The sequence below is a fragment of the Ambystoma mexicanum genome, chromosome 4q, assembly GCF_040938575.1.
Source record: "Ambystoma mexicanum isolate Mex_15411 chromosome 4q, UKY_AmexF1_1, whole genome shotgun sequence".
NCBI lineage: Eukaryota > Metazoa > Chordata > Amphibia > Caudata > Ambystomatidae > Ambystoma > Ambystoma mexicanum.
Window position 1 is genome coordinate 665,134,109 of NC_090928.1, and position 27,610 is coordinate 665,161,718.

Sequence of the window (27,610 nt, forward strand, 5' to 3'; positions counted from 1 at the left end):
GATGCATCTCGACACCACATTAAAAGTGTGGTTGCACAAATCCGGCCATCTATCCAACACAACCACCACCTTAAAGGGTGATGAACAGGGTTGCCTAACGGCCCTGGCCCTTTTCAACTTCTTGGCAGACATGAAAGAGTCCAATATGTCCAAAAAGATCCTTTCCTTCAAAGGTAGGGGGAGTTCGGCTATCCTGCTTATTGTATGCAGATGAACTTGTCTTAATCGACCAAACCCTTGTAGGTCTACAAAGACAATTGGACTCGTTACATAGTTGCATTAAATCTAATGGCCTCAATAAACAAGGAGAAAACTAAAATACTGAGCTTTGGCAACTCAAATAGAGGAAGGAAAAACGCTTCTCGTGGTGTCTGGATGGAGAGCAAATCGATACACGTGCACTCTTCTAAATATTTGGGTGTATGGCAGAGCAATACAAAATCAGAAGCTCCAATGGTGTCACATCTAGGAGCAAAAACTAAAGCCCTTGCAAGCCAAGCATGTGCCCTATACCGCAAGTTTGGCCACTTTTCGATAATGCCGGTAATATTTTACAAATCAAAAGTAGTTCTAGCCGTGACAGAGAGCAGAGGCTATGCCTAACATCCATGATCCCGTATGGTCACAGATGGAAGGCATATTCTGGAAAAAGGTGTTGGGGGTCCATCCAATTCATATCATCTGGAGGGAATTAGGGCTTTCGTCACTAAAAAATGTCTGTTGAATGGAACAGATTAGCTCTGTTTAGGAAATGTTTCACGCCTTCACGTCCAGCCGTTTTGGAAATGCTGTAAAGGGAATTCATGGCTGCTCGGAATCCCACGTTGAACTTAAAACGCTTAGCCAACTGGCAGAGATTGGATGCTCATTTCACTTATTAGTGACCCATCCTACATGGGTTAAGAGAAAACGTAAGGCGCAGGACTGGATTACAACCTTGGAGGTAGCTGCTAGTTACCAATCTGCGGTCCATCTGCCCTCCAAGCCTCGGAAATTAAATATGGTATGCACCTACCTAAAACAGTTTCCCGACAGGAAATTTAGAGATCAATTTTTGAGAACACGCTTGAAACTTCTCCCTACGAACGAGATGCAGGCAGTCCGTGGTCTATCAGAAGGGAACACATGCTGCTACTGCAAAAATGACTCCGATGTGGAAATCCTGAAACGCCTCATCATTTTCTGCCCGGCTCTCATTGAGGCACATACAGTTAAATTTGGCTGTTTCGGATTTTCGACTCGGATGTTTGGAGGAGAACGTTGATGGAAGGATGCAAGATTACATTTGTAATCACAGTATTTTTAACTGATTTATCGTAAGGGACATACAGAAGATGACTTTTAAAGCTTGGGGAGGAATTTCCCGAGTTTTTCCAGATGTATCTACATTGGGATTTTCTTGGATTTTCTTTGTTTCGCAAAAATAAAATGGTTTCAATTTGAATGCAAATAAAAAATAAATCTAAAAAGAATTACAGAACACGATCCGGGGTGTGTGCTAGTTTGGTCAGCAATTTTGATGTTGGGTAACTCTTATACGCTTGTTGCACTCCATCTACAACCAAACTCCACAAACAATGAACAAAAGATTTAATCGAATGTTCTTGAAATCCATTTCGACCTCTGTCACGCCCCATGGCACCTTTCAAGGTATATCCCATTTATTTAAAGCTCCATACACCAGAACAGTCTTACCCCACACGTCATCTTTCAAGGTGTCATCTGTCCGACTTATTTGCAATGAATGGCGAACATGCTGGTGAGCTGACTGGACTCTTCATTTTACATTTTATTTGCTCGATATTTGGGGACCATCCAAATCCTGTATGTACCCTGAACTGGTGGGACTATGTACTAAGAATGTTGAGCAGCATGGGAATATTTAAAATGTACAATTAGAAACTGATGACACATGTTTAACTTCGTCCATGTAGATACCAAACACTTGCGTCCTTTCACTGGAACAATTAATTTCAGTTTAAAGTGTGCTAAGCAATACGAGAAGAGTACTTTAGGGACTCTCCGTGTCTCAGTAAGGTTTTATGTGGTGCATAAAAAGTTGCCTGTATTGCTACATGGATAAAAACCTTTCATTTGTACATAACATATATACTGTTAATTTCATTGTAAATGTAACCAGCATACAAAGTGTTAGGCAGATTTTGATGGTGTATTCAGTAATTGCTGCATTTCCAAGATCCTTTTCTGCGATTGTTGTAGATGAGGAAACACGCATGGTTTGAATCTCTTCATCCAGAGCTGGCTGTTGACCGTCTGAGGATCTATATTACTACACATAGTGCACACCAAAAAACCCAGAGGATAGTACACAGCTGCTGATTCAGTTTTCTTGCTCATGAGTGATTTTACAATATAAAGTCGGTTCATATTCCTCGTTATCTTTACTTTTTAAGCCATATCATAGCACATGGCTTATATCAGCAACTGGTTTTTGCGCAAGTGATTTCGCATACGTTTGTAACGCTACCTTGTTGCTCGTGCTCCACTACTTTTTGTTTTTAGAAATTGCTCATGTGAAGTTTTTATTATCTCATTTTATCAGTCGTTATTGTGTTTGAACAGAATTGAAATTGGGAAGTTGCTAGGTTTCTAATTTTAGGCTGTGGGGGCTGCATTCATAACATTTCTTTCAAATGCATGACCTTTCTGTCGAGGCTTCTCTCGACACTACACTTCCCGGCTCTCCATTGCCGGCAAGCACTGCTCGCACCATCTCCCTGCGCTGAGGGCATAGATGCCTGGGTAGCTTAGCACCAACAGCTTCCAGGAGCAACCTTTTGGCTCCCCACGTCAATTGATCCCAAACACACCTATGTGACATTAATGCTGCGAGTTCGGTACAATCAATAAATAACTATTAGGGCACATCTATAGGCCATTTAAAGCATCTGGTGTCATAAATAATGGGCAAATAATATTTGTCAATCTTATGTGGAAGTTACATTTTGCAAAACGCTATGTACTAGCTCCTTGTTCCCTAATCTTTACTCCTGGCCCATGGTTAATGCTGGATATCCAGGAGTTGCTTTTAGCTCCTGCTTACCCAATCTTAATTTCGATCTCTGCTGCTGTGCCTGTTCTGGCTGTTCGGCGTGGGGCCCTGCCTGACCCCACGCATTTGGCACATCCTCTACGGTTGGTCCTGGCTGCTACATTCTCCTCCCATTTGAAAGCATCGTTAGTCCCCCATATTGTTTGAGCTGCTAGCACATGCTATTCAGAGTTATTACGCTAGAGATGCACTCAGAGTTAAACAAAGGTAAATATTTGATTTACCTTAGCACTCTCAACAAGCTTAGATATCTCGATTTATATTTTAAACTAAAGAAACTCAGCAGTCTCCCTCTTCATAAAGTGCAATAGCCAGTTTTTATCTATGGGCAGAACTAATATAATCCAGATCTGCTATTAAAAATGCAGCTTCTCTTGATATAATTTAGTCAACTCTTAATTTACTCTTTATTATTGAAACACAGTTTACCGTTAGAGCCACTGAACATTTTCATGCTTGTCTGATAAAATGGCATAATCATATTTACCGGATAGGGGTTGTGGTTGGGATTTAGGAACTTTAGCACTGGCTAACTTTCATACTCCTACGTCCTGTCCCCTTTCCTCCATACTTATGGGACATTCCGTCCCGTGGGATGGGCCCGGAACACTTTTGTAAAAAAGCATCACATTTTTCAAAACTGTGTCCTTCTCTTTTTACGCGGGGTACCGCACGTGGCCGTGACCCACCCTCCTTAGCTCCGCCCAGCGCATTGCCCATCAGTCCTTTTCTCTGCACGGTCGGGACTGGACGCACTTGCATCTTTGGAAGATTTTTTCCTTGCAGTGTCCGTCTCTCCTGCTCTGGTTTGGCTGTCACGTTGTAGTCAGACTATGCTGGTTCATTTAGAATGTTGTTCTTACAAGCGATGCTTCGCTAGGGCGGATCCCCATCCTCTTTGTTTAGAGTGTTTGGGTCCGGATCATCGGTGGGACTCATGTTTCTACTGCGATTCCCTCTCGGTCCGGGCACTTCAACGTCATCTGGAGCGGTGGGAGGAGGTGTTTCAGCACGTTCCTCCTCCGCATTTTCAGAGTTTCATCAATGAGAAGAGGAGACGCCCGGTAAGATCTTTAGTTTTTAGGGCACCCCGGCCGGGGGACTCCTTCCCGGGGTCTTCCCCATCCGGGAGAGGATTCATAAACTCTATTACCAGGGTTTCACCCGAGGTGCCTTCCAGGCCTAAAAAAAGTACCAGAGTTTTCTCCAACGGCTTCTGTAAGGGCCTGCCAACACCGGATTACAATCCGAGACCCCTCCTTTGGGTGCTGATCAACGTCATGTCGGTGTTGCCAGTTCTGTTGAGGGGGGCACAGAGTGAGGTCGCTGACTAATTCCTCAGTTACCGGCACTCCCGAGGTTCCTCTTCTAGAGGCTAATTTGGCTAATAGTATGTCTCATAAACATCCTAGCCCACACTTCTTGTGGCAAGACTAAAGTCAAGACCCCTGAACCGTCTGGGGAGAGCCCTGCCTCACACTCACATGTGACGCAGTTCTCGTCAGACGCTGACAAAATGGCGCCCGTTGCCGCGCAAACTATGGCAGCCATTTTGGATTCCTTGCTTACACCTACACCATCAGCGTCAGGTGCTGGGAGCGTGTTTTCAGGTGAACATAAACTTCCCGGTGCAAATCCTTTTCATCCAGTTTATGACTGGAATGCTCAGATGCTATTACCGCACACAGTCTCGCTGCCTGCTACATCTGCCCCTTTGATCTATGTTGATCTGACTGGAGGAGGCCCTTCTTGGCAGCCCTCTCCCTTACGGCCTTGCAGCTACCCCTCTCATGAGCGACCTCTCTCCTCTCCAATGCCTAAGCCTTTGGGGGAGGATGCCTTTTTTGGAAAATTTGAGGGGCTCATGCACTCTGACCCTATGAAAGAGTATTTCACCCCTTTCTGTCCTAGGATAAGTCTACAAAAGGGCACATGGTTCCATATGTGGTGGGGATGTCCGGTTATTCAGTTGTACTGGTCGGAACTGCTCAGCTGGATTAAGGAAATAGAGGGGTACTGCCCATCTCTACTCCCATTGGAAATTCTCCTGGGTACTCCCATGCCGGAGACGGAACAGAATGCATTCCCAAGGGTCATCGGGGCTATACTGAGAGCGGGGAGGTTAGCATTGGCCCATAAGTGGAAAGCGCCCTAGCGCCATCCAAGGAGGAGTGGCTTTGCAAACTAAGGTCGATTTTTACCTATGAAAAGCTTACAGCAATAAATAATGACACCGTGTCGGAATTTGTGCAGGAATGGACTGCAGTTCTCCTCCATGATGATTGCATTTTAATGCATCTGTAACAAATGCCTTATTACTTATTTACTTCGCTCATCTCACCACCGGCCCCAAGGACTACATTTGGCCCCCAGCTTGCTTTGAACCAATCCGACCCCACTATGTCAAAGTGTACGACAAATAATGCAACAATGTTTGAATGTTCTCTCTGCAGCTTCTATAATCTGCAAACCCTCAAAACTTGGTATTTTGAAAAGTTGGGGGGGGGGGGGAGGGTGGTGGAAGGATGGGATTAAAAGATAAAAATACTGACATTTATGTTTGCTTAGTGTATGGTTGGCAGGGTTTGCTTTTGCACCCTACCTTATATGTATAATGTTAATAAAAAAAAAAGAAAAAAAAAAAGAAAGTATTTCAGAGGTCTTTTTAGGGAAATCCGCCCTCCAGCACCTGCTGCTGTGCCGACGGTTCCAGCCGTAGCACCGGTTGTCCCGGCAGCTGCTCCACCTCTACCGATTGGCCCACCTCCAGCCCTTCCACCCCCGCCTCCTTTGTCTCCAATAGACAAATCTTCGTCGGAGCCAGATGTGACGCAGGTTGATCCGGAGGGGATCAGTATAGAGAGGACCAGCCCCATTTCCAGAACCCATGACTGGGTTCTGGAAATGTCTCTTCTGGATGTACCAGTACCACCTCCTCATCCTCCTCCTCAGGTCGTACCGACTTGTTCCTCCAGAGGGACGTTTTGGCCGAGGTCCGCAAAGTCTGGGATAAACCACACTCTGGACTTCACATTAGCGATTGACGCTCGTTATAGGCTTCACACTTCGGAAGAGGTAGCCTTAGCGTCTTGCCCGCTCCCTTCCTTCACAGTGGTGGCAACTGCCACGTTGCATTCCAGAGCGGCGTCCGCGTCTACTACAGCAGCAACCCAGGTTCTGGCCAAGGAGGACAAGTTGCTTGACTCCTTGGGGAGAAAGATTTTCGCTAATTCGGCCTTGCAGTTGCGGCAGGCGAACACAGTTCATTTTAGCAACGGCAAATATGAAAATGTGGAAAGGTCTATCTGAATTTGAGGAGTTCATTCCTGCGGAAAAGCAGGATGATTTCTAGGGTGGCTTGTCAAATGCCAGAGTTCTGTCGCAGGGCTCGAGGCCGCGGCTCATGTTGACACCTCAGCTTGGGGCCTCCTGCTTGGGTTGACCCCTTTCGTCAGGCTTGGCTTCATGCCACAAAGTTCTCCAAGGAGGTCCAGGATAAGGTTCTGGACCTGCCTTTTGACGGCAAAGAACTGTTCCATTCTTCAATGGATGTGGAGTTGACTAAGACTAGAGACTGCACTCCAACAGTCAAGTCCCTGTCCGTGTTGGTCAAGCCGCTGTTCAAAGCTCAAAGAACGTCATCTCGGCCTCGGTCCTCCTCTGGTTTCCAAGGGTTTCTGGATTGGAGGACACGCAGGGTCGATCCTACATCTGGGAACTCTCGTCAGAAACCGCAGCGAGGCAGATTTTTCTCTGTCCTCTGCCTCCTCTTCGGGATCAAGCAGTCTCTCTGCCGAGAAGTCCGCTAAATAATGTTTTTCGGCGCTCGCACGAGACACCGGTGGGAAAGCGCTTTGCGTCTCACTGGGAGGCGTGGCAGACCATCACCGAGGATCGGTGGGTCTTGTCCATTGCTCTGGCGGGCTTCTGCTTGCCCCTTCCCTACCTATCAATCCTCCCTTCCAGCAGTCGGGTACGCCCTCCCTCAGAGCAAGTCCAGAAGCTTCTGGAATCCGTTCCCCTGAGGGAGCGAGGGGAGGGCTGCTACTCGCGTCTGTTCACAATGCCCAAACCCAACCAGGCTGGCCATCGCACCATCCTAGACCTTTCCCAGTTCAACCCTTCTCTTCCCCAAGAGAAATTCAAGATGATCATGCCTGGTTAGATGGTCCTCTTTACAGAAGGGCGATTGGCTCAGCGTGGTGGACCTTCAGGATGCATATATGCATATTCTCATTTGGAGTCTGCATCGGCAATACCTGCAGTTTTCCATGGGGGAGGAGCATTTCCAGTTTCGTGTGCTCCCGTTTGGTCTCCGCTAGACACTGCGCATCTTTACGAAGATGTCAGTCATTGCAGCTTTTCTTCGGCTACAGGGTATCCATGTGCATCCATATTTGGACAACTGGCTGCTGCGCAGTCCTTGTCCACTGAAAGCCTCGAGCAACCTTCAGTCTCTCCTCCAGCTCCTGTTCGACCTTGGGCTGTCGGTGAACTGGCGGATATCCTCTACGACGGTCTCACAGGACTTGATTTTCCTGGGTTTTCGTTTGACACGATCAATTGCAGAGTGTACCTGAGTGGGGACAGAATGGCGGATTTGTTGGCAACGTGTCTGGTGTTTATGCAGTCGGAGAGCATGTCGGCCTGGTGGTTCCAGAGGCTTCTGGCCTCATGGCTTCATGCGTGCTGGCTCTTCTCAAAATGAGGCGGATGCAGATGGCTCTTCGGAGCTCCTGGCTTCAAGCAGTGGATCCAGATTCCAAAATGATACTGGTTCCACCTTTCATGAGGACAGACCTCTTGTGGTGGTCGTCTCTCAGCAATCTGTCGGTGGGTGCTCCTTTCCAGGACCCTTGCCCACCATTGACTGATGAATTCCTCCCTTCTGGGTTGGGGTGCGACGTTGGATCATCTCCAGGTTTTCGATCTTTGGTTGCCACAGGTCAGACGGTTTCCTATAAATTATCTGGAGCTCCTAGCGATATTCCTGGCGCTGAAAGCATTCAAACCAGGCACAAAGTGGTCCGTGTCCGCACGGACACTGCGGTGTCCATGTTCTATATCAACAAGCAGGGGGGGTACTAGGTCTCCTCATGTGGATCTTGCCATTCAGATTTGGGAATGGGCCATTCAGAATGGTATCCGGCTGGTAGCAGTTCACATCCCGGGCCTGCTGAATTTCACTGCAGATGATCTCAGCCAACGAACAGTGGTCAGCTACGAGTGGGAACTGAACACAGATCCTCCTGGATATTTTTCGCTCTTGGGGCACTCCATAAGTGGACCTCTTTGTGACGTCGATTAACAGGAAGCTTCCTTTGTATGCCTTCAGGAACAGGCTCGGAGCCTCCTCTCTGGGAGATGCTCTCGAAATTCCATGGCAAAACATGAGGGCCTATGCTTTTCCACCCCTTCCTTTGATCCATCGGGTGCTTTGCAAGCTAAGAAACACAATGAATTGCTCTCTCCTGTTCATAGCCCCTGGGTGGCCGGCCAGGTTTTGGTTTTCGGAGCTTCAGCATCTATCGGTGTGTCCGCCGCTCAAGCTTCCGCTGGTTCCCGATCTGCTTCACCAGAGCGATCAGCAGATGTGGCACCCCTCCCCACAATCGTTCAGCTTGGCGGCCTGGTGCCCGAGTTCAGATCTCAAGAGCGTTTCAATTTGTCCGCGCATAACATGCGCATTATTCAGGTGGCCAGGAAACCTTCGACAAGCTCTCAGTACAGAAGTAAATGGTTACGGTTCTGCCACTGGTGTTTAGCTAGGCAGCTGGACCCCAGGGAGGCTACTATTGACATAGTCCTGTCTTTTGTCTCACATCTGGCAGAATCGGGTATTCGTGTCTTGTCTTGCAGGACTTATTTGTCGGCTGTCGCCGCTTACCTGTCCACTGACCAGTGCTCTTTTTCACTGATGAATCCAGTCATTAAAAGACACTTTGCAGGCCTATTACATCTTTACCCTCCTGTTCGCAACCTGCATCCAAGATGGGATCTGAATGTCGTCCTTACGGCCTTGTGTCAAGCCTTTTGAGCCCATGGCGACTGTCGATTTTAAGTACCTTTTGTGGAAAGTGTCCTTTTTGATTGCTGTGACTTCGGCAAGGCGTGCAAGTGAGCTTCAGGCCTTGTCGGTAGTGCATCCATTCCTTACTTTTCATAAAGATAAGGTTGTCCTGCGAACTAATCCCTCCTTTCTTCCGAAGGTGGTCGCTGATTTGCATTTGAATCAGTCAATTTCATTGCCTGTCTTCCTTCCACATCCAGCCTCAGAGCATGTGTTTTCAGCAGCCAACCCAGTTGTTAAGGCCTACCTTAAGGGGTTGTCTAGGCTTTTTCTTCCATTGCATAGACCTCATCCGATCTGAGACCTCAATGTGCTTCTTGCATCTTTGCAACGCAAGCCTTTCGAGCCTATGGCTGCTGTGGACATGCGCTTGGTGACACTAAAGACTGTTTTATTGGTGGCTCTCACTTCTGCGCGCAGGGTGTTCAAATGGGACTGAGGTGAGGCAGCAGTGATGCGTTCCCAACACTGAGGCCGCACTCCTGTGCGCTATACTAAATTTAAAGGGGAAGCTAATTTTTCGCTGCCAAAGGTTCCAGTACCGTCCCCATGTTGGGGGATGGCAATAAGGATGGAGGAAAGGGGACTGAGTACTCTAGTCACTACGGTGAGTAAAATTAATTGTCTCAACATTAGTGAATGTGATGTTTCTGGGACCCATGAATAGCCTACTTAGACTCATATCGATCTTCAACATTAAACATTTTCAAATGTCCCTTAGCGATGAGACACCCGGAGTGGAAGGTTTAGGACTGCCATCGATTCAGCAGTCTTCAATGAAGATAAAACAACATTATGGGGATGGTCTGCCCCTAGGCTGATTACTGGACATGTTGGCTCTACCTGAAATACAGCAGATTCCACAGTTTCCATATTCATGGTTCCCAAAATGGGGATTTTGATTGAATTCGTCTGACAATATTTAACCTTTATCGAGGCTTAAATCGGTTTGGAAAGACTTGTCATGTGGATATATTTCCCTTGTATCCAGAGAATCCACCCATAAGCAAAACTCTGCGACGTTTGTACATAAATTAAGGTTACAAATGATAAGCTTCTTAATTAGTGGCCATCTCTCTGCTTTAGTTAAGCAATCTACCATCCCCGATTTAACCCAAGAAGACTGCACCAAGGCCTCTGATAAAACTCCATCCTTTGAGGGGGGCTGCATTGCCACATCTAACGGAGAAACTAAGGTATTAATATTGCCAGGACCGTTCTCTAATGACTTTTCCACAGGAGCCTCTAGATGGTCCTTCACTGCTGCTGTGAGTGGGGATAAGGATAAAAACTTTTCCTGACTCCATGCTGAACGTAGAGATGGACTCGGATAGCAACGTGACTCACTTCTAATCGTAAAAATACCCCCAGGTGGGCTTAATTCAGGGCATCATCCAAGAATGTAAGCGTCCTGTCCTGCAGGCGTTGTCTTCCATGAGCACTATGTGTCATTACTTCAGCTAAGTCTGTTCCTACTAACAGTAGGATCTGGTGACTCGAGTAAAATACAGAGCTGCCTATTGGCATGATCTTCTCAGAGGATTCCATTGCTAACCCCTACTCTAGTAGACTTCGCTTTACGGGGGGTGGGAGGGTCTTAGTTACGTGTATCACCGTTAGTTTTGTAAGTCAACATAGGCTCTAGTAACCAGCATTTTGAAAATCAACAGATTAATAGAGTGAATGACCTCTGCCCAAGGACAACAAGCAACCGCTCCCTGCACGCTATTGTCTGGGAGTATACACGTTTAAAGTAGAAAGAGCTCAAAGGCACAGAAAGCTAGGAAAAAACAACCTTGTTTATATCCTTTCAAACATGCCCCGTGCCTGATTCGGTAACGCCCTGCCGTGTGCCAAGCCAGTCCTCGAACTGACTCACCAGCAACAGTACAGCGCAGCAGCCAGCACGGGGGGCGGAACAGATGAAATGGCCAACATCTAGACCCCATGGGACCACAAAGCTTCACCAATTTGACAGGCCGGTAATTCGGCACAAATAGGCAGCGCCTGGTGGAATGGGAACACACCACACCAGGGGGCTCTACTTGAAAAGCGCAACTGCCTCAGCCTCGGAAACCCAGCTAGGCATAAATGCCTGGACAGGGTCCATCAACCTCCGACAACCCATACCGCGACAATCCGCACCAGAACGCAAATGTGAAAGTAACCGGCCTCTTCCGTCAGCTGTTGCTTTCCCACACCTGCATCAAATAACCACACTTGTGTTCTTAAAGTTGATAAATTGTGACCATTGTCTGCAAAGGAAGAGGCGAAACTGTGGGGGGTAAGGAGAGTACAGATAAATCAAACTGGAGTTCAAGCTTGAACCGGCTCCAACCACGTTTGGAGTGTAGTTTGGTTTGCATGACCTAATAAAATACTTGGTTGTGGGGTGACAGTAGAATTAAATACAGCGATTATGCATTATTTTTAAAAATATGCATCACTGTTCCAATCATTAGATTCTTTCTTTTATTAAGTTGACATAACCATCTTCGACTGTTCCAGCATCTGCTGTAATGGGATGGACACAGTAAGAACGGATGTATGGTCCTCTACGCCTTAGGTTTCTTGATTTTATTTTTTTATTTATTTTTTTTTTTTAATACTGATAGAGAAACACTACATAACGGGTATTTCCGCCAATCGTTGTGGGCCACTCTTCTACCCTTTACCCAACCACCTTGCGTGAACCAGGCCCTCTCGTAACATGTGCTGTTAGCTGCAAACTGACAGAATGCATAACTTACAACCCAGTGTGCAACACCATCTGGAATCTTTCCGAAGCACTCTACTTCAAGCCAGTCTGCCTGCCTCACTGCCATCAGGTGGGCCACACCGCTCCCTGGTTTCCAACACCTGTCCCCGTGAGCTATGAGAACCACTGCAACGTAGACATGCCGTGAACGGACATTGCTATTTAATAAAATCACTTTCACGCAGGTTTTAACCAACATTGATAAATCCAACAGACGTGTCTGCCAGAGTTTATGCAAAATCTAAAAAAAAAAAAAGCTTCATTTAATGGATGAAGGGTTGACTATCTAGGGAAATTAGCTCATTGGGCCTCATTAGGACCCAGGCGGAGTGGGTTTCCGCCAGCGCTAATCGCGGCGGACCCGTCCGCCGTACTACGAGTTCCCTTAGCGCCATGGAGGTTTTCTCCGCCTGGTTTTACCAGGCGGAGAAAACCATGGCGCTACGGGACCTCGTTGTTAATTACGCCACCGTATTTTACGGTGGCGTAATTAACTCCTTCCCCACTCCCATTATACCCTATGGGGCAAGAATGGGAATGGGGAAGGGCAGAATGGGGATTGGGGATTTACCGCTCCGCCGAGGTCGGAATGGGGCGGTAAATCCGCCAACCCCCATGGCGCTATCGACGGCTTTCCGCCGTGCTTCGCGGTGCATTTAGCACCGCGAAATCCGCCTGGGTCCTAATGAGGCCCATTGTGTTTAGGTCAATGGTATGACTGCACAAAAACTTTACTGGGCGATTTTCAGAGATCTGAGACCCAGGCGATACATGAATTGCAAGTGTTGAATGCTGAACTTGAATGGAACTGGGTTTCTCTGCTCGGAGCTTTGCTCAAATTAAGGCAGATGCCAAACTCCCCTCTTATTCACGTCTAAGGTTTTCATTAGATGGACCACACAAAATTCAAGGGATCTGGGCATCATTTGGAACCCTTGATGCTGACGCTGCAGCCCCTGGGTCAGAGGTCACAGTGGCAGCCCCAGGATGAGAAAGACAACTGGGCAGGCCTTGGCATAGCTCTCAAACATTTTGTCACCCCACGGCGGGTGAAAAACACGATTTTGCTTTTGGCAGGTGAAAGCCCATTCATTTACATGGAAGGGTAGGGAGCTTGGCGGGTGAGAGAAGCTTCCGGGCGGTTGACACCCACCAAAAGCATGTGAGTTGAGAGGTATGCCTTGAGCTATGTTTACTTTCCAGCTTCTTGGCACTTCCCTCCACTGGAGTACCATTCAGAACGATGTAGAGAGCCTTGGAGTGGCATAAGGGGTGGGCATTACCTTTCATAGGATCACTATAAGTCTTTAGGTATTTACTCGTATAAGATTGCATTAGTAGGTTGTCCATTGCTGCTCCTAGATGATTGACAAGTGAGGCTGTATCCTAAACAGGACTATACCAGGCAGCATACAATGGCATTAATCAGGCTTTTGAGGATGCACTTGGCATAGCATGGGATCGTCTGGTTATGTGATGCTATCTTTTTACATTTGCGTATACCAGGCATGTGTGGCATTAACTGGTAAAAGGCATTATTGTGATCTTTAAAGTGACACTTCATATGTTATGTGGCAATATTAACCTCATTAAACAAGTCAACTCGACCGCTTCAGCCACTGCCTATACAGGAAAACTAATTAGAGCCTGTAGACCATTTCTTTCCTCTAACAGTTGCCTCACGCTAGCCAGAGCTCTTATACAATCTAAGTTAGACTACTGCAATAGCCTCTACCTAGGTGCCAATCAAGCGATAATTAGTAAACTCCAAGTCCTTAAAAATAATGTGCTACGGGCAGCGCTAAACATTCCCAGGCGTGAGCACATCTCTGCCACTAGAACTACATGCAAATGGCTCACCAGCAAACATAAAATCGATCTAAAAACCCTCTGCCTTACTTACAAAGCTCTCAACCATCTAGCCCCCCCCCACCTTACTAACAAATTCACCATGAAATCTTACATCAGAACCACGAGATCTTCCAATACCTTATGTCTTACAGTACCTAGATTTACCTCTAAAAGAGCCGGAGGATCGAGCTTCACTGTCCTCGCCTCCCAACTCTGGAACACCCTGCCTCTGAATATCAAGTCTTCCAAATCCTTCCAGTCGTTCAGGAAACTTGCCATTGGGTGGCTTCTGACAAAAAGTCAACCCTTAAGTTAGACCTAGCTATAAACTGTACATATTGCACATGTCTCATTTTGTCATTATTGGTTGCTATCACCTCTTGTCTGTATATTCTGTATATATCTGCTGCTCTACTATTACTGCTTATTACCATGTACTGTGCCTTGTAACTTGTACTAAGCGCACTTATACTCCCGGGTCCGGAGCGCTATAGAAATGAAATAAACAAACGAACAGCAATGCGGTCTAGATGTTGTCGGGCAAAGGTCATAGGTTGCCACTTCCGGTGATATCGTTGGGTGTGTGATCCATCTGGTAGCGCAGACATTTTGGTGAATCTACGTTACTGGAAGGTATTCAGAAGGTTAGTACGATGTGGTTGGAGCCCTAGAATCTGCACGTCACGGAGCTAGTCCTTGATAAAAAGATAATAGATCCTTCTGTTGGTGAGGGGTTCTTAAAAGACTGTACTCTTCAGTCTTGGCGAGGTTAGTGTGGGTTTGGGTAAGAACCAGCATCACCCAGATGAGGAGTCTTGTCACTTTGTGTTATGGTGATTTAATTACTTTTAGCCGACAGGTGTTTTGACCCGACAGGTCTTTTTCAAGGTGTGCGTTGGCGAGAAATGTGTGTGTTGGTCGTGAGCTCTGTCGTAAAGGCTCTTGTTGAATAATTATAAGTTACTCACTGTAGTGACTAACGTACTCTTGGTCCTTTGTCCCCCTTTCCTCCATACTGCATGGGCATCCCTTCCAAGGGATGGGAGACTGAACGTTTTTCACCAGAAAAAAAACCTTCCCCTTTAAATTTAGAGGCGCGCAGGGTGCGACCTTCCCTTATTTGCACTGATCAGGTCATTTTTGGCATGCTATTCCACAGATCCACCCACTGTTTCGGGATATCTTCCCCCAGTGTTTCCCCCATTTGATCATGTAGGCCCATTTAACTTCCTCTTCTTGGGAGTTGATAAAGTTATACAGAGAAGAGACTAACTTTTTTGATCCCGTATTGGTTATTAAGTACTTTTCAAATGGAGTGAGGTCCCTTGTGGCTGCTAGATTAACTTCTGATGTCGCCAGCCAGTGCCTAAGCTGATCATATTTGCACCTGTCCGCTTCGGTTAGGTTTAGTAGGACTTTACACACTTCGAACGATCTCATTTCTTTGTCTTGGAACATTTCCCCAATTTCTGTGCACCCTGCGGCTTCCCATTTCTCAAAGGCCCCACGTTCCATTCCCGGCAGGAATTGGGGGTTCCGACAGATGGGTCGGAAGGGAGCTTCTACTGTGGTCATGATGCCCCTACGCGTTTGTTCATCCCAGGCTTCCAGCGCGGTCCTCATGACCTCGCTGATGCAGAGATTAGGGTGCCTATGTTTTGTTTTCCATAGGGTTTCCCCCCAAAGGAGATCTGGCTACCGCCCTATCTTGTGTCACCCATACCGTTTGTTGCCCCCCTTCCCCAGCCATTCTTTCAGTACCCATAGTTGCGCAGCCTAGTAGTAGTTACGAAAATGTGGAAGGGACAATCCCCCCACTTTGGTTGGTGCCGTGAGGCTTGCTCTGGCGAGCCTGGGGGGTTTCCTATTCCAAATATAGGTCGAGATCGCCTTTGATAGTGCCTTGAATGATCTGGTGACCGTAATTGGGGGGTCATGAAAAAGGTATAGCATCCTGGGGAGAATGTTCATTTTCACCACTTGGATTCTGCCCCACCATGAACCGTTAGAGGACTCCAGCGCTCCGGATCCCTCCTTACCCGTTCCAGATTTGGGGGATAATTCCCCCTATACAGTAGGTCTACCTTGTATGTCAGATTTATACCCAGGTACTTGATTCCCTTTTCTGCTATTTTTAGGTCTAGTGCAGCTGCCACCCTTTCGGTTTCCCTTCTCTCGCCAGCCAAGAGTAGCCTCTCTGACTTTTCCTGTTAATTTCAAGGCCAGAGATTGCCCCTAATGACTCCAGTTCTTTTATTGCTGTGGTTAAGGACCTCCCCGGGTCCGCTAAGGCCCACAACAGATCATCTGCGTAGGCTATGACTTCATGCTGTTTACCTGCCATCTCTATCCCCTTAATACGGGCTGTCTCCCTGATTCCAATTAGCAATGGTTCCAAAAATATGGCATATAGGAGGGGGAAAAGAGGGCATCCCTGTTTGGTGCCCCTTGTTTTCTCTACCCTATCAGAGACCTCGCCATTTATAGCTATACTAATTGATGGTGTTGTAATTGACTTTTACCATGTTAATAAATTGTTCACCAAATCCAATACACTTTAGTGTTTTGAATAGTATTGACCACTCTACCCAGTCAAATGCCTTTTCGGCATCTAGTGAGAGCAAGATTGGCGGAGTGTGTGTAGGAGTGTGTGTAATGCCCGTCTTTTCTACTAGGTGTATTAGTCTTCTCAGGTTGTCGTGCGTTTGTCTACCCGGTATAAAGCCTGATTGGTCAGTATTGATCAAGCTGGGCAATAGCGGGGATAACCTTGTTGCCAGAATTTTTGTGGAACTCTTAAGAGTCCAAGTTAATCAGAGCTATGGGGCGGTAGGAGCCTGGGAAGGAGGGGCCTTTTCCTGCTTTATGGAATACCAATATCTTAGCTTCGGTCTTTGACTGGGTTACGTTTCAGTTTTCTTTAAAGGAGTTTAAGAGTCTTGTCAAAACTGGGGTAAGTAGGTCTGCGCATATTTTATAGAATGGGGCTGTGAAGCCATCTGGGCCGGGTGCCTTGTTATTTGGAAGTCCCCCTATTGCCTTCTTTACTTCTTCGGTGATCGGGCTCTCTAGTGTCTTTTTGTCCTCTTCTGGAATTTTGGAATGGGGAGAGATTGTAGGTACGTGTCCTGGTCGCTTCCATCCGGGTGTTCCGTTGCATACAGATTTTGATAGAATTCCCCGAAGGCGCCTCCCCCATATCCTGGGTGCACGTTTGAGTTTCTCCGTGTGCGTTTCGGATGTTCGTGACGGTCATTAGCTTTTGTTTCTCACAGAGTTGCCTTGCCAGATATCTATCTGCCTAATTGGCTTTGATGTAGTATCGTTGTTTAAGATATTGGAGGGATTTCTCTGCTTTTTTGGTGCGTAGCATTTCCAGTTGCCCCTGCGCGTGTCTCGGAGCCTACTTGAGGCTGCCGGTGGGGTGATTCAGTAGCTTCTCTTGTATATCCATAATGTTCTTTTCTAGTTCTCTTTCCCAGCAGTGCCTCCGATTGTCTTTGGTGGCCTTCAAATGCTATCAGATGGCCGCAGATTACCGCTTTGAATGCCTCCCAGACTGTTCCCAATGGGACATCCCCTGTGTCATTTTGTGCAAAATATTCTGTAATCTTGTCCCTTATTGCTTCTCCCATTATCGGGTCCAGGAGAAGGTCCTGTGGGAGCCTCCAGTGCCAGAGACCCCCCCCCCCTCCCTGGGGTCATTACCTCCAGCCATAACGGGGCATGGTCTGACAATGAGATTGAGCCTATTTCCATGCCTTATATTTTGCCCAGCAACCCCACCGACGCCGTCTATTCTTGATATTGCGTTATATACATGCAAGAAGTACGTGTACCCTCTCTGCTGGCCCTTGAGTTCCCTCCATACGTCACAGAGTGCCATCTGGTTCATCTTTTGCTCGAGACGCTTGGACGGCGAGCCCTGGCTTTGGGGACCCCCCCATACTCCTATCTGTTTGTGGATGCCATGCTATGTTTAGATCTCCCCCCAGTAACACCTCCCCTTGGCAAAACCCTCGAGCTTCCCCATTGCGTCCCGTAGGAAACCATCTTGCCCCGTGTTGGGTGCATATATCGTAGCCGGGGTGAGGCGGCATCAGTCTATCTTAACGTTAGCGAATGCGTACCTCCCCTCCCCATCCGTGAGCTTGTCTGTAAGTACTACGTCCGCTCCCTCTTTTACTGCCATCAACACACCGGCCCTTTAATCTGTGGCAGACTGCGCCCAAATCTTGTACCCTCTGAGGTGCACTTTCTGTTTCTCCTGGGCTCTTATGTGGGTTTCTTGTAGTAAAAGAATGTGTGCCTTTTCCCTCTTAAGCAAGTTCTCGACCTTCTTCCTCTTCACAGGGGAGTTCAGGCCCCTTATGTTATATGTCAGGATTCTAAGCTTCCCCATATTGTCTTTTATGAGCCCGTTATGAATGTTATTAATTCCCAGATGATGGGTTCCCATTCTTTTTCTGGGATTCCCCCTCTGCCGGTCCCCCATCCCCCTTAACTCCCCCCACCCTCAACATTAAACTTTGAACCAACTGATGTCCCGAGGGGGGCCCGGGTACCCAAGGATGGTAGGGAGTTGAGCCCATCGCTCCCGGCCCTCAATGATATCGGTGTGAACTTCGCAGGGATTTCTAAACCTGCATCTTCCTCTGTCGTTCCCGAGTTCCAGTTGCGGGGGCCCTTTACCAGGCTGCTGTTTTGTTCATTCTCCGGATATCATGTGGCCACCTCGCTACCCTCCCGTTTCTTTGGGTGTATCCCCCCGTGTATTTGTCTCATCTTTCCATCCCCTCTATTCATCTGATCGTTGTGCTGCTCTCCTTTTGTTTTGCTTCTTTTGTCGACCCTCTTCCCAGCCTCTCGGCCTTTTGTGGTACCCTGCGCTTGCCCCGTTGCCCCGTCCATCCGCCCCCTCTGCTTGTATGTCCATTATGTGGAGCCCTTCGTCACATGTAGTCACTCTTCTTTGTTTGCCTTCCCAAGTGAACAGCAGACTGAATGGAAACGTCCACTTGCATCGTATTTCCCTCGCCACCAATTCCTTAACCAGCAGTGCCATCTCTTCTTTCTTTTCTGTAGAGTCACCAGGGCCTGGTATATGTGAATGTCCGTCCCATTCATCCGTATGTGGTCCAACTTCCTCGCCCTCCTTAAGATTTGTTCTTTTTGCGGGTATGAAGAGAGGGCTGCCATCACACCTCTTGATCTTTCCTCTGGCGCGCCTGTTCTTTTTGGGCCAATTCTGTGCACCCTGTCGATCCGAATGGCTTCTGTCTGTTGCTCCTCAAGAATATCTCTGAACACCTCCTGAACCACACTTTTGAGATCTTTATCAAGTACCGATTCTGCCATATTCTTGATTTGGATATTGGATCTGCGGGACCGATTTGCTAGGTCCTCACATTGGATCTCTAAGTTGTGGGTCAGCCTCACCAGGTGTTCCTGCGCCTCACTGTTTTGCCGTGCTTCTTCTGAATTCTGGACGATTATCTCGAGCGTGTCGGTCCTCTCTTCCAGTTTGGCCACATCTAACTTCAATTCCTGGACCACCCGCTTCATTTCATTCCTCATTGTGCGGACTGGTCCTGGACCGTCGTCCTAAACTTGTCCCGTAGCACCACGAACCATGCATGCATGTCATCTGTTGATGGTGGTGGTTGACATGTGTTGGGATGGTTATGGTCACCTGGGGGATTTTCCTGTGCCCTTCCTCTAGTATGTACCGGAGTCTCCGACAACCACATTTGCATTAGATTAGCATCCCGTTTGGTGGATTGGGGGTTCATTAGGGTCGAGCCCCCCTCTGCCTTGGACATGGCCTCCGAGGGGTAGCTCCGCTGTTGGGTGGGAGGGGGAGTCTTGGCGTCTTCAGGGCTGTGCCCTCCGCTGGTTGCCCTTATCATCCTCCACTTGGTAGAAATGGGGTGGATGGAAGGGTGGGTCTTTCATTTGGCGGTGGGGGGGGGGGTTGCAGTCTCTGTTGCTCCCAGGCAGTGAATGGTTTGGGTGATTAGGTCATCTGGGGGCTGTTGTCCTTTAACCACCCAACCTGTGGAGGGTATAAGCTGGGGGGAAGGGGGTGTTCCTCACTTTGTGACCTCCATTTGGTGATCCCCCCCCCCACCCCGCCCCCGTTCTGTGTGGCCTGATTGATGTGCCTTCTTTACAGTGAGGGGGTGAAGATGGGGGCGCTCACCTGCAATGCTTCCTGGCGACTGATGGAGTACTGCCTCATGGTCCGGGCCCCCGCACCATGCTTCCTTTGACAAGGGGCCTCGCGTCTCCCCGCCGCGGCACCCCCCTCCCCTTCGCAGCGTGCCTCACTGCTGGCTTCCGCTGTAGTAGCAATCTCGTCGATGCGCGGAGGGGAGGCACCCCACCGCCCACGAATGCTGCCCCGTGCGATTCGCGCCAGAGGGCTTCCTGATGCGGTCGCTGTCCTCTCCGGCTGACTCCCTCCTCGTCTGCGGTGTCCCACGATATTCCTCAGAGGGGGAGGGGCGGTCGCACTTCTCCGCTCCCGCGTCTCTTCTGATCCGCTCCTGCTGGGGCGGCTATGCAATGTCGGGTGCTTCAGCTGCTGTGATGGAGCTTCGGGTTGGTGTTTCGTTCCATTTTATTTAAAATATCCGTCTTTGTTGCAGTGCTTGCAGCAGCACGGCAGTAGAGACCTAGACACGTCTCCCTGCCCCAGTGGCCATCTTTGAACTCGACCCCCGCCCCTTTGATTTTCTGGTTGGCAGTCAGCCTTCGCCTTTTCTCCGACATTGTTAAAAATGGAGATGTAACAAGAAACCCAACGGGGAAACCTGGGGGGAGAGCCACCCCTGCCAACCTTGTGGAGGATCCTACCAACACCGTCGCCACTGGTTGGCTACAAACTAGGTCATCCATCGAGTAAATGGAGAGAGCCAGATTTGGAGAGATGGACTCGTTATCCTCGAGGTGAAATCACATGCGGGTGGTTCTTCCAAGACGGCAACAGACGGCATGCAAGTGGCGATGCTCCGAGCACTGCTGGTTTTGGATCTGGCTTTCCTTGTGGCCGGTTTGGGCACTAACCTCATGGTGTTCCGTTGTTGTGAGGGGGTCAACTTTGTTCTTGGCTGGTGAATATCCGTACATAGCTGTTTTTACATCAGCTCTTTCCCACTACTCCCACTAGTCTTCTGCGCAGATTGCAAATGCTGGGCTTTCTGCGACTCCACAACATTCTTCCACCACTAGACTATCTTGCAATACTTGGTCTGGGCAGATGCAAGGCCCACTTCTGAACCCCGTTGGTTCAGTTATCTCTGCCCCCAATGATGTTTTAGAACTTTCACAAGTTTGACCTCTGTCCACTGACTCAGAAGCACTTGACGTTTGTGTGGATTTTGAAGAACAGACTCATTGGCTGAACTCTTTGTTGCTTCTCGCTTGTGTAGAGTTGAGATGGGGATGCTCTCGTGCTACTTGATTTTCATTTGCCGTAACATACCCTTCCAAAAAGATTTTAGAGTGCGTCATCGCCAGTAGATTTGTGTGATCTTTTAATGTGTCGTTCAACTGTGGAGTTTAGTGAACGGTGCCAGGGCGACGTTAAGGGTTGACATTATGGTGAATAAGTAAAGTTTTTCTTTTTTGATGAAGCGCTCATTTGCGACTGGCAAGGATGGTGCTCATTTATAGTTCTGTTGAAAACGGACTAGTCTTCATTCGTCAACAGGGAGCCTTCTCCAGAAGTGTACGGACTGTTGGTAGTATGAGGAGTTTGTTCAAAGGCCGACTCATTGGAACCTGAACCTCGCATGTTTAATCCTGGCTGGGGCTCGAACGTCAGCCGGGAGCACTTCCGTCTTTTCACACAAGGGTGGAGTCGTCGGTGCAGGATACTGCGACGTCATCTCCCAGGCCTCAGCAACAGCCAGGGATCAATCTGTATCCACTAGTGCAGAAGGAGTGACACATTCCTTAGTGGAGCGATTCCTGAAGGCGTTTCCATGGCCTTGCCTCATTCACCATAATTTCATCTGTGATGTTAGTGCGGTACTCTGGTTCCGACGTCCGCGATTGTCTTTTGCCGAAGCCAAAAGGGCTGGTTGGTGCTTGTCTGGTTCATGTTTAGCAGCAACTGTTCTTTAGGCAAGTTTGTCTTGACATATGGAGAGAAGGTATACAGAATGCCCGGTTTACCTTTTAGGCTAGTTTCCTTTAACCTTCCAAGAAGCTTTGGATTGTTTTTCGCAGGACTCCATTCCTGCCAGCATTTCGGCATCAGATACCTCCTGGCGCCAGGTCGCTCGTTGATTAAGTTGACTATCGTAAACATTGAGGGCACTCTGGAGCTGGAGTAGGGGCCTTTCATGTGCAGTTTGCGATAAGAGCGAGGATGGTTCACCGATTTTATCGTTTATCTGATGGACAAGTTTGTGTCGCCAGTACGTCAAGAGGGTGCAAAATATGAAAGTTGCTTTCGTGTTTTGTAGAAGGCATAAGTGTGTGTAATCCCGGTGCTCTTGTTGCCTGTTTGTACGAAAACATGCCCCTCCTTGCTGGTGTTGTCTACAGTTAAGATAATTTCCTTCTCGAGGGGCAGAATGCCTGTTTACGGGCAGTGGGCTACCTCGGATGAGTTGCTTATTATACCCGGTGTGATGATCAAGGCTACACAATCAGACTGTGGGATGAACAGCCGGTGTGATGATCAAGGCTACACAATCAGACTGTGGGATGAACAGAGGTGAGAGGAACATCCTTTGAGCCAAACACTGCACCAGTTTCAAAATCCCCTGCCGCCCCCTCCAGTCCTCCACTCCAATGTGGGGCAATGTGTGTGTCAAGATTCAGAGGTCGTATGTGTAAGATGTTAATCGGGCTACATGGGGTTAAGACTAGCAATAGCTTTGTTTGAATCAGCCACCTTACCCCAAAGACACCCTCGTATGAATCGTGCTGTTCATTGGGTCTGGGAGGACACCTTAGGGTCCCAGAAAAAGGGCTAGTTGGAAAAGCCCTGGGTCGAAGTGAGTCCATGGGTAAGTTCAGAGGGGAGCCCCCACTACTAGGCGAGCTGTCTGACCCCCAATAAAGAAGTTGTGGCTAAACTCTCAGAAGCCGACATATCTTTTAACGTGGGGGGTTGGCCAACCTCCAGACAGGGAGTTGCAACACGTGAAAAAGGGAAGAGAGCAGAGCAACCTTCAAAGTTGCAGTTTTGCTTGTTATCTTACAAGCAAAAGGCTACCGATTCTCCGTTTGGTGAGGGAGTGACAACTTTAAAGTTCCTGCTGGTATCGTCAATGCAGTTTCTCTTTCTTTACGGATTTTTGCACTCTTCAAGGTCCTGCATTCCTCCATTGGGCCCCCGTCACACCGGACACTAGACACGCGACCACACTCCACTACGCTCTGCTCTTCTAGGTGATGCAGGTGGGCGAGAGCAGAAGGGCAGGTCTGTAGAGGAAATTAATGAAAGACTTCACAGGTCTCAGGCAAAACAACAGGTAGGCAGCAATCCAGCAGCAAGCCCAGCACACCAGACATGGTCATGAAGGGAGTGATGGGGGGATAACATACTACCACACCACAGCAAGGATGTAGAAACGCATACGAAACTATGGCACGCCATGCATATTAGGACTATAATTTTGCTTGCCCTGCCAGACCAACACACCCCACAGACCACCTTGTACAGATGCAATCCAATTGGAACATTACGTTAGGACCTATTGTTGTTTAAAACACTTAAGATCTTATGGAGGAACATGAAGCTGGCGTTGCTGAATTTATGCTGTGCCAAAGAATGCTGAATCCAGAGTCTTGGTTCAGACAGAATCCTTTGTCTCTAACAGTATTTCTCTGGTCCCGGAGTATTAAGATTTAAAGTTAAGAGGATAGTCTTATACGTATCAGTACTGCAGCATGCGTGACATGATGGGATTTTAAAAAGGAGGCTTCTTTTTTTTACCTTTACCCTTTATACAGTTCTAGCAAACGTGGGATTTTTCAGGCCCCACCTCAAGTAGTGTCAAGGGGCTTACAGAGGCAGGCGGGCGGTCAGGAGACCACATATGCAGTGAAGGGGTCAACTAAAAACGTATGAAGTTAGGATCGAAAACATACAAAATAATTGCCCATTTAAAAAGCCCCTCAAGGATACCATGAAAAAAGTCAAGACTTCTGAAATATAAAAATGCTTTTTTCCTGGATGGGTTGCACCGATAAGCCAGCTACAATGGAGGGGTGGGGGGGTTGTTGGACCACCGATCCAGTTGCCCAAAATGGGTGAAGACAAAGGGTAAGAAAATGGTGTGCTTTTAATTGAGCTCATGCTAGAAACTGGAGAGAACAATAATGCGAGTTAAAACCTCATGTGCCTTTCACTCTTTCATTACTTAAGAGATTTAAAAGCTTATACCATATTCACGTAATGTATAGTGGTCTTGGACAGCGTCTGCCTTTTTAGCAGCCTCGAGTGAATAATGCTAACCAGCAAGCACATATACAGTTACAATACACACAGTGTGCCTTTAGCTAAATCCAACACAAATGAGACTGCACACTGAAAATAGGGTCAGCACATGAAAACGCGAAAAATAAAGCTTAAAAAGATGGTATATGTAGGTTACCTGATGTTTTAGCAAGCCTTGTGGAAAGCACAGCATCAGTGGCCACCAGTGGAGTACTTCTCTCTGCCTCGCTCTTTTCTTCCTTGGGGAAATGTTCAGTTGCTGTCTCTTTTGCAAGGGCCCTTGGTTTTACAGCACTAACCAAGTCTTCCCCTATGGAGGACAAACACTCTGCGGGCAAAGGGTGCACTGCATGAAGTATGGGTGCTGTTTCACAGAACGGCACAATTTCTACAGCTTTCACCTGTTCCTCCTTAGGCGGAGGAGGTACCACCACACAAGGAAACTCTATGGAACATGCTTGCCCCGACTCGATCATAGTCACATTTCTCATCTTTTCAGTTTCTTTTCCTTCAATTTCAATGTCCTTCCTTTCCGACATCACATCAACAGCTTTGGAATGAGGCAATAGCGTCATCAAGTCTTCAGTTATTGGAGCTGGGGAGACCTTGTCTGTGGACAAGGGTGCCTCTTTAACCTCATGTCCCTGGTACGCAAACAGATCTTTTCCTGAATTAATAACATTCCCCAGTTCTTCCATTTGAAGAGGTTTCTCCTCTTTGATAGACATTGTCATTTTTGGCTCATCTAATGAGGAATCTGGCTTGTCCTTTGAAAGATCTAGTTCTGGTTGAAAGGACTCCATGTACACCTTTCCAGGGGACACATCTGTATCAACTTCCTTACATTTATATCCGATAGTAGAATCGCCCATGGCCTCTACGGCTTCTTGGTCCCTAGTGGCCATGACTGCGGAAACTTCTTCCTTAACTTCAGGCACCAACTGTCGAACAGAGTCAACTTCTTCAGACTCTGGAGAACTATCCTCATCCTTCTCACAATGTTGATGCACAGACTGAGAAAGCAAGTCCCCTAGAGCATTCTCTGAAAAATCTGTAAAGCCTGGGGGGAGATATTCATTTGAGATTTTGGTTTCCTTAATTAGATCACAAGCAATGGAGATGTACGGAGTCTCAATTTCTTCAAGCGCTGTGTTCATCACCTGTGCCATGCCCTTCAAAGCAATGCTACCGCCACCATCTTGTTGATCTTGTGGCAATGAGACTTTCACTGCGTCTTCATAGGAGGGTGGTTTTTCAGATTCTAATTTAATCTGCTCCTCGTGGACAAGAGGCACAATGTCTTCCAAAGGAGAGAGGCCAGGCTGTGTTTTATGCAAAGAAGTGGTTTCAATGCCAGTCGCGCCAGTATTATCTGGGGCTTCCATGACAATGTCAGGCAAAACTGGTGATGGGACAGTCTCTGTGCACTCATAGGACGGGGAGAAGTGCCCCGCAGAAATTGAAGACTGGAGCAGCGATTCGGATGGCTGGACGAGATCAATCGTTGAGGTATATGTAAGCTGTGCACCTGCTGCATCATGCATCACACTTTCACATGCTTCCTGCACCAAGTCGGGAGTAAGGCTTTCTGGCACACTCAGAACAGTAGGTATATTAGGTGACCTGTCTGTGGTCACATAATCTGCTCCTTCGTCCTTGAAGACGGCAGCAAATGGGCTTGTGGCATCATAAACTGGACTATCCTGCTCAGCACTCCAATGGGACTGCATTTCCGCTATTTTCTTTTCATCAGTTTTGTTTTCTGAAATAAGATTTTGAAGTGGCAGAAGAGCAGTATCTGTCTTTTCGTCAGCTGTATACACAGCTTGAAATGTGGAAGGAGTGATGCAAGAATCTGCAGGCTCGAGCACAGATTCTGGCAAAGTACCAGTTTTATCTTCATACTGTACAATCATAGATAACTTTGTGTCCACTGCACTTATGCTAGCATCTTGACTTTCAAAAATATCTTCCTGATCAACCACTCTACTTTGCAAAATTGGAGCAAATGGTTTAAAATCTACATAGTCGGCCCTTACTGGGCTCTCTTGTTCAAAGGCTTCTTGAGACACATGTTCATCAGACCCGCTCTCCCCAGTTTTTCCATCATCTAAAAAGAAAGGCTCATCAAACAGCACTGGCTGGTGCTTTGGGGCTGCTATTTGGTGCAAAGGCTCCTGTTCCTCAGAGGATAGCTTTTCATTCGCAGTGTGGTGTACAATCAAGGTTTCTGATTTAAGAGGCACGGCCAATGCTGGTTGCATTTCGGTCTGGCACAGTTGAAGATTTGCTCTGGTGTCTGGGTTTTCAACAATCAAGGCGTCACTTGTGGATTCTAAGTACATCTGACTCAAGGGTTCTTGCAAGTCTCCTGCTAAGGGTGGCTGAGGCAAAGGGCTGTCGGCGATCGCCTGCTCATTGACAGGGTAAACAGAGAGAGGAGAAAGAGAAGGAAGAGAAGCAGAGCTTTCATGCAGCAGAGATGCAACATCCTCTTGGTCGGCCGAAACAGAAATGGAAGGCTGTTCCTGCAAATCCATTTTTTCTGTGACCAAGGATAGAAAGGAAAGTTAGGAAAAGCAAAAATACGGGGTTAAAGAAAATGCAGGATTATCGTTTTGGATCTGTATACAGAATAAATACTATGGATTTTAAAATAAAATGCCAATCCTAATAAGTGGTCTAATAAAAGCGGTTATCTTGAGGGCAAGTCAGAAAGCGGGGACACAAGCCGGTTTACAAAGCGGCAACGTTTTGCAATGTAAAATTGTGCAATTTGGAAGGCGAGCAATGCTCGGATCACACTGTTCTGGGGTCAGATTTTCAATGCAATTTATGTGCAGGGCACTTTACTGACTAGTTTTTTTGGGGGGTTATTTGGTACTAAGAAAATGCACAATACACTGCAGAAAGCTGTTGCAATGTTATTCCTAACAAAACGCCTATTTTTGGCTAACCTAGTTTTCAAAAGGTGGCCACTGAAAACGCTACCTTTAAAAACTGCATGACCAACCAACTGGGATCCTAAGGATTGCCAGGTTGCTTACCTTACTAAAGCCATTAATTGAGAATGATTTCAGCAGAATGCGTTACTAAATGGGACGATTAGGTTTTCCAGTTTTACACTCGCACTGATTCTATTGGGTATTTTTTCCAGGCACAGTCACCTAGAATGGCATACTTGCGTGCAATGTTGGTTTTAACCCAGTTTCTTAAAATGTAACCAACATTACACATACAGTATAAAACACATTTTAATGTGTTTATTTGCATAACATAACTTAGAATGTTATTTTTAGGAGGGGGTTATTGGGGGTGGGGGGAGTTAACAGCAACTTCCCATTATAAAAGTACACTCATTTTAGTTATTTACTAAAGTAAGCACATTATTCTTGGACA

The 27,610-nt window shown here is 47.4% G+C and overlaps 1 protein-coding gene across 1 annotated transcript in view; it reads right to left on the reverse strand.

Annotated features, from left to right (window-relative positions):
• Positions 1-27,610, reverse strand: part of RTN4 (reticulon 4) — a 543,567-nt gene that overhangs the window by 377,154 nt on the left and 138,803 nt on the right. The window contains exon 3 of the mRNA XM_069608239.1: positions 24,369-26,756. Within this exon, the coding sequence (XP_069464340.1) occupies positions 24,369-26,756 (2,388 nt within the window). The remainder of the gene's footprint in view (positions 1-24,368; positions 26,757-27,610) is intronic.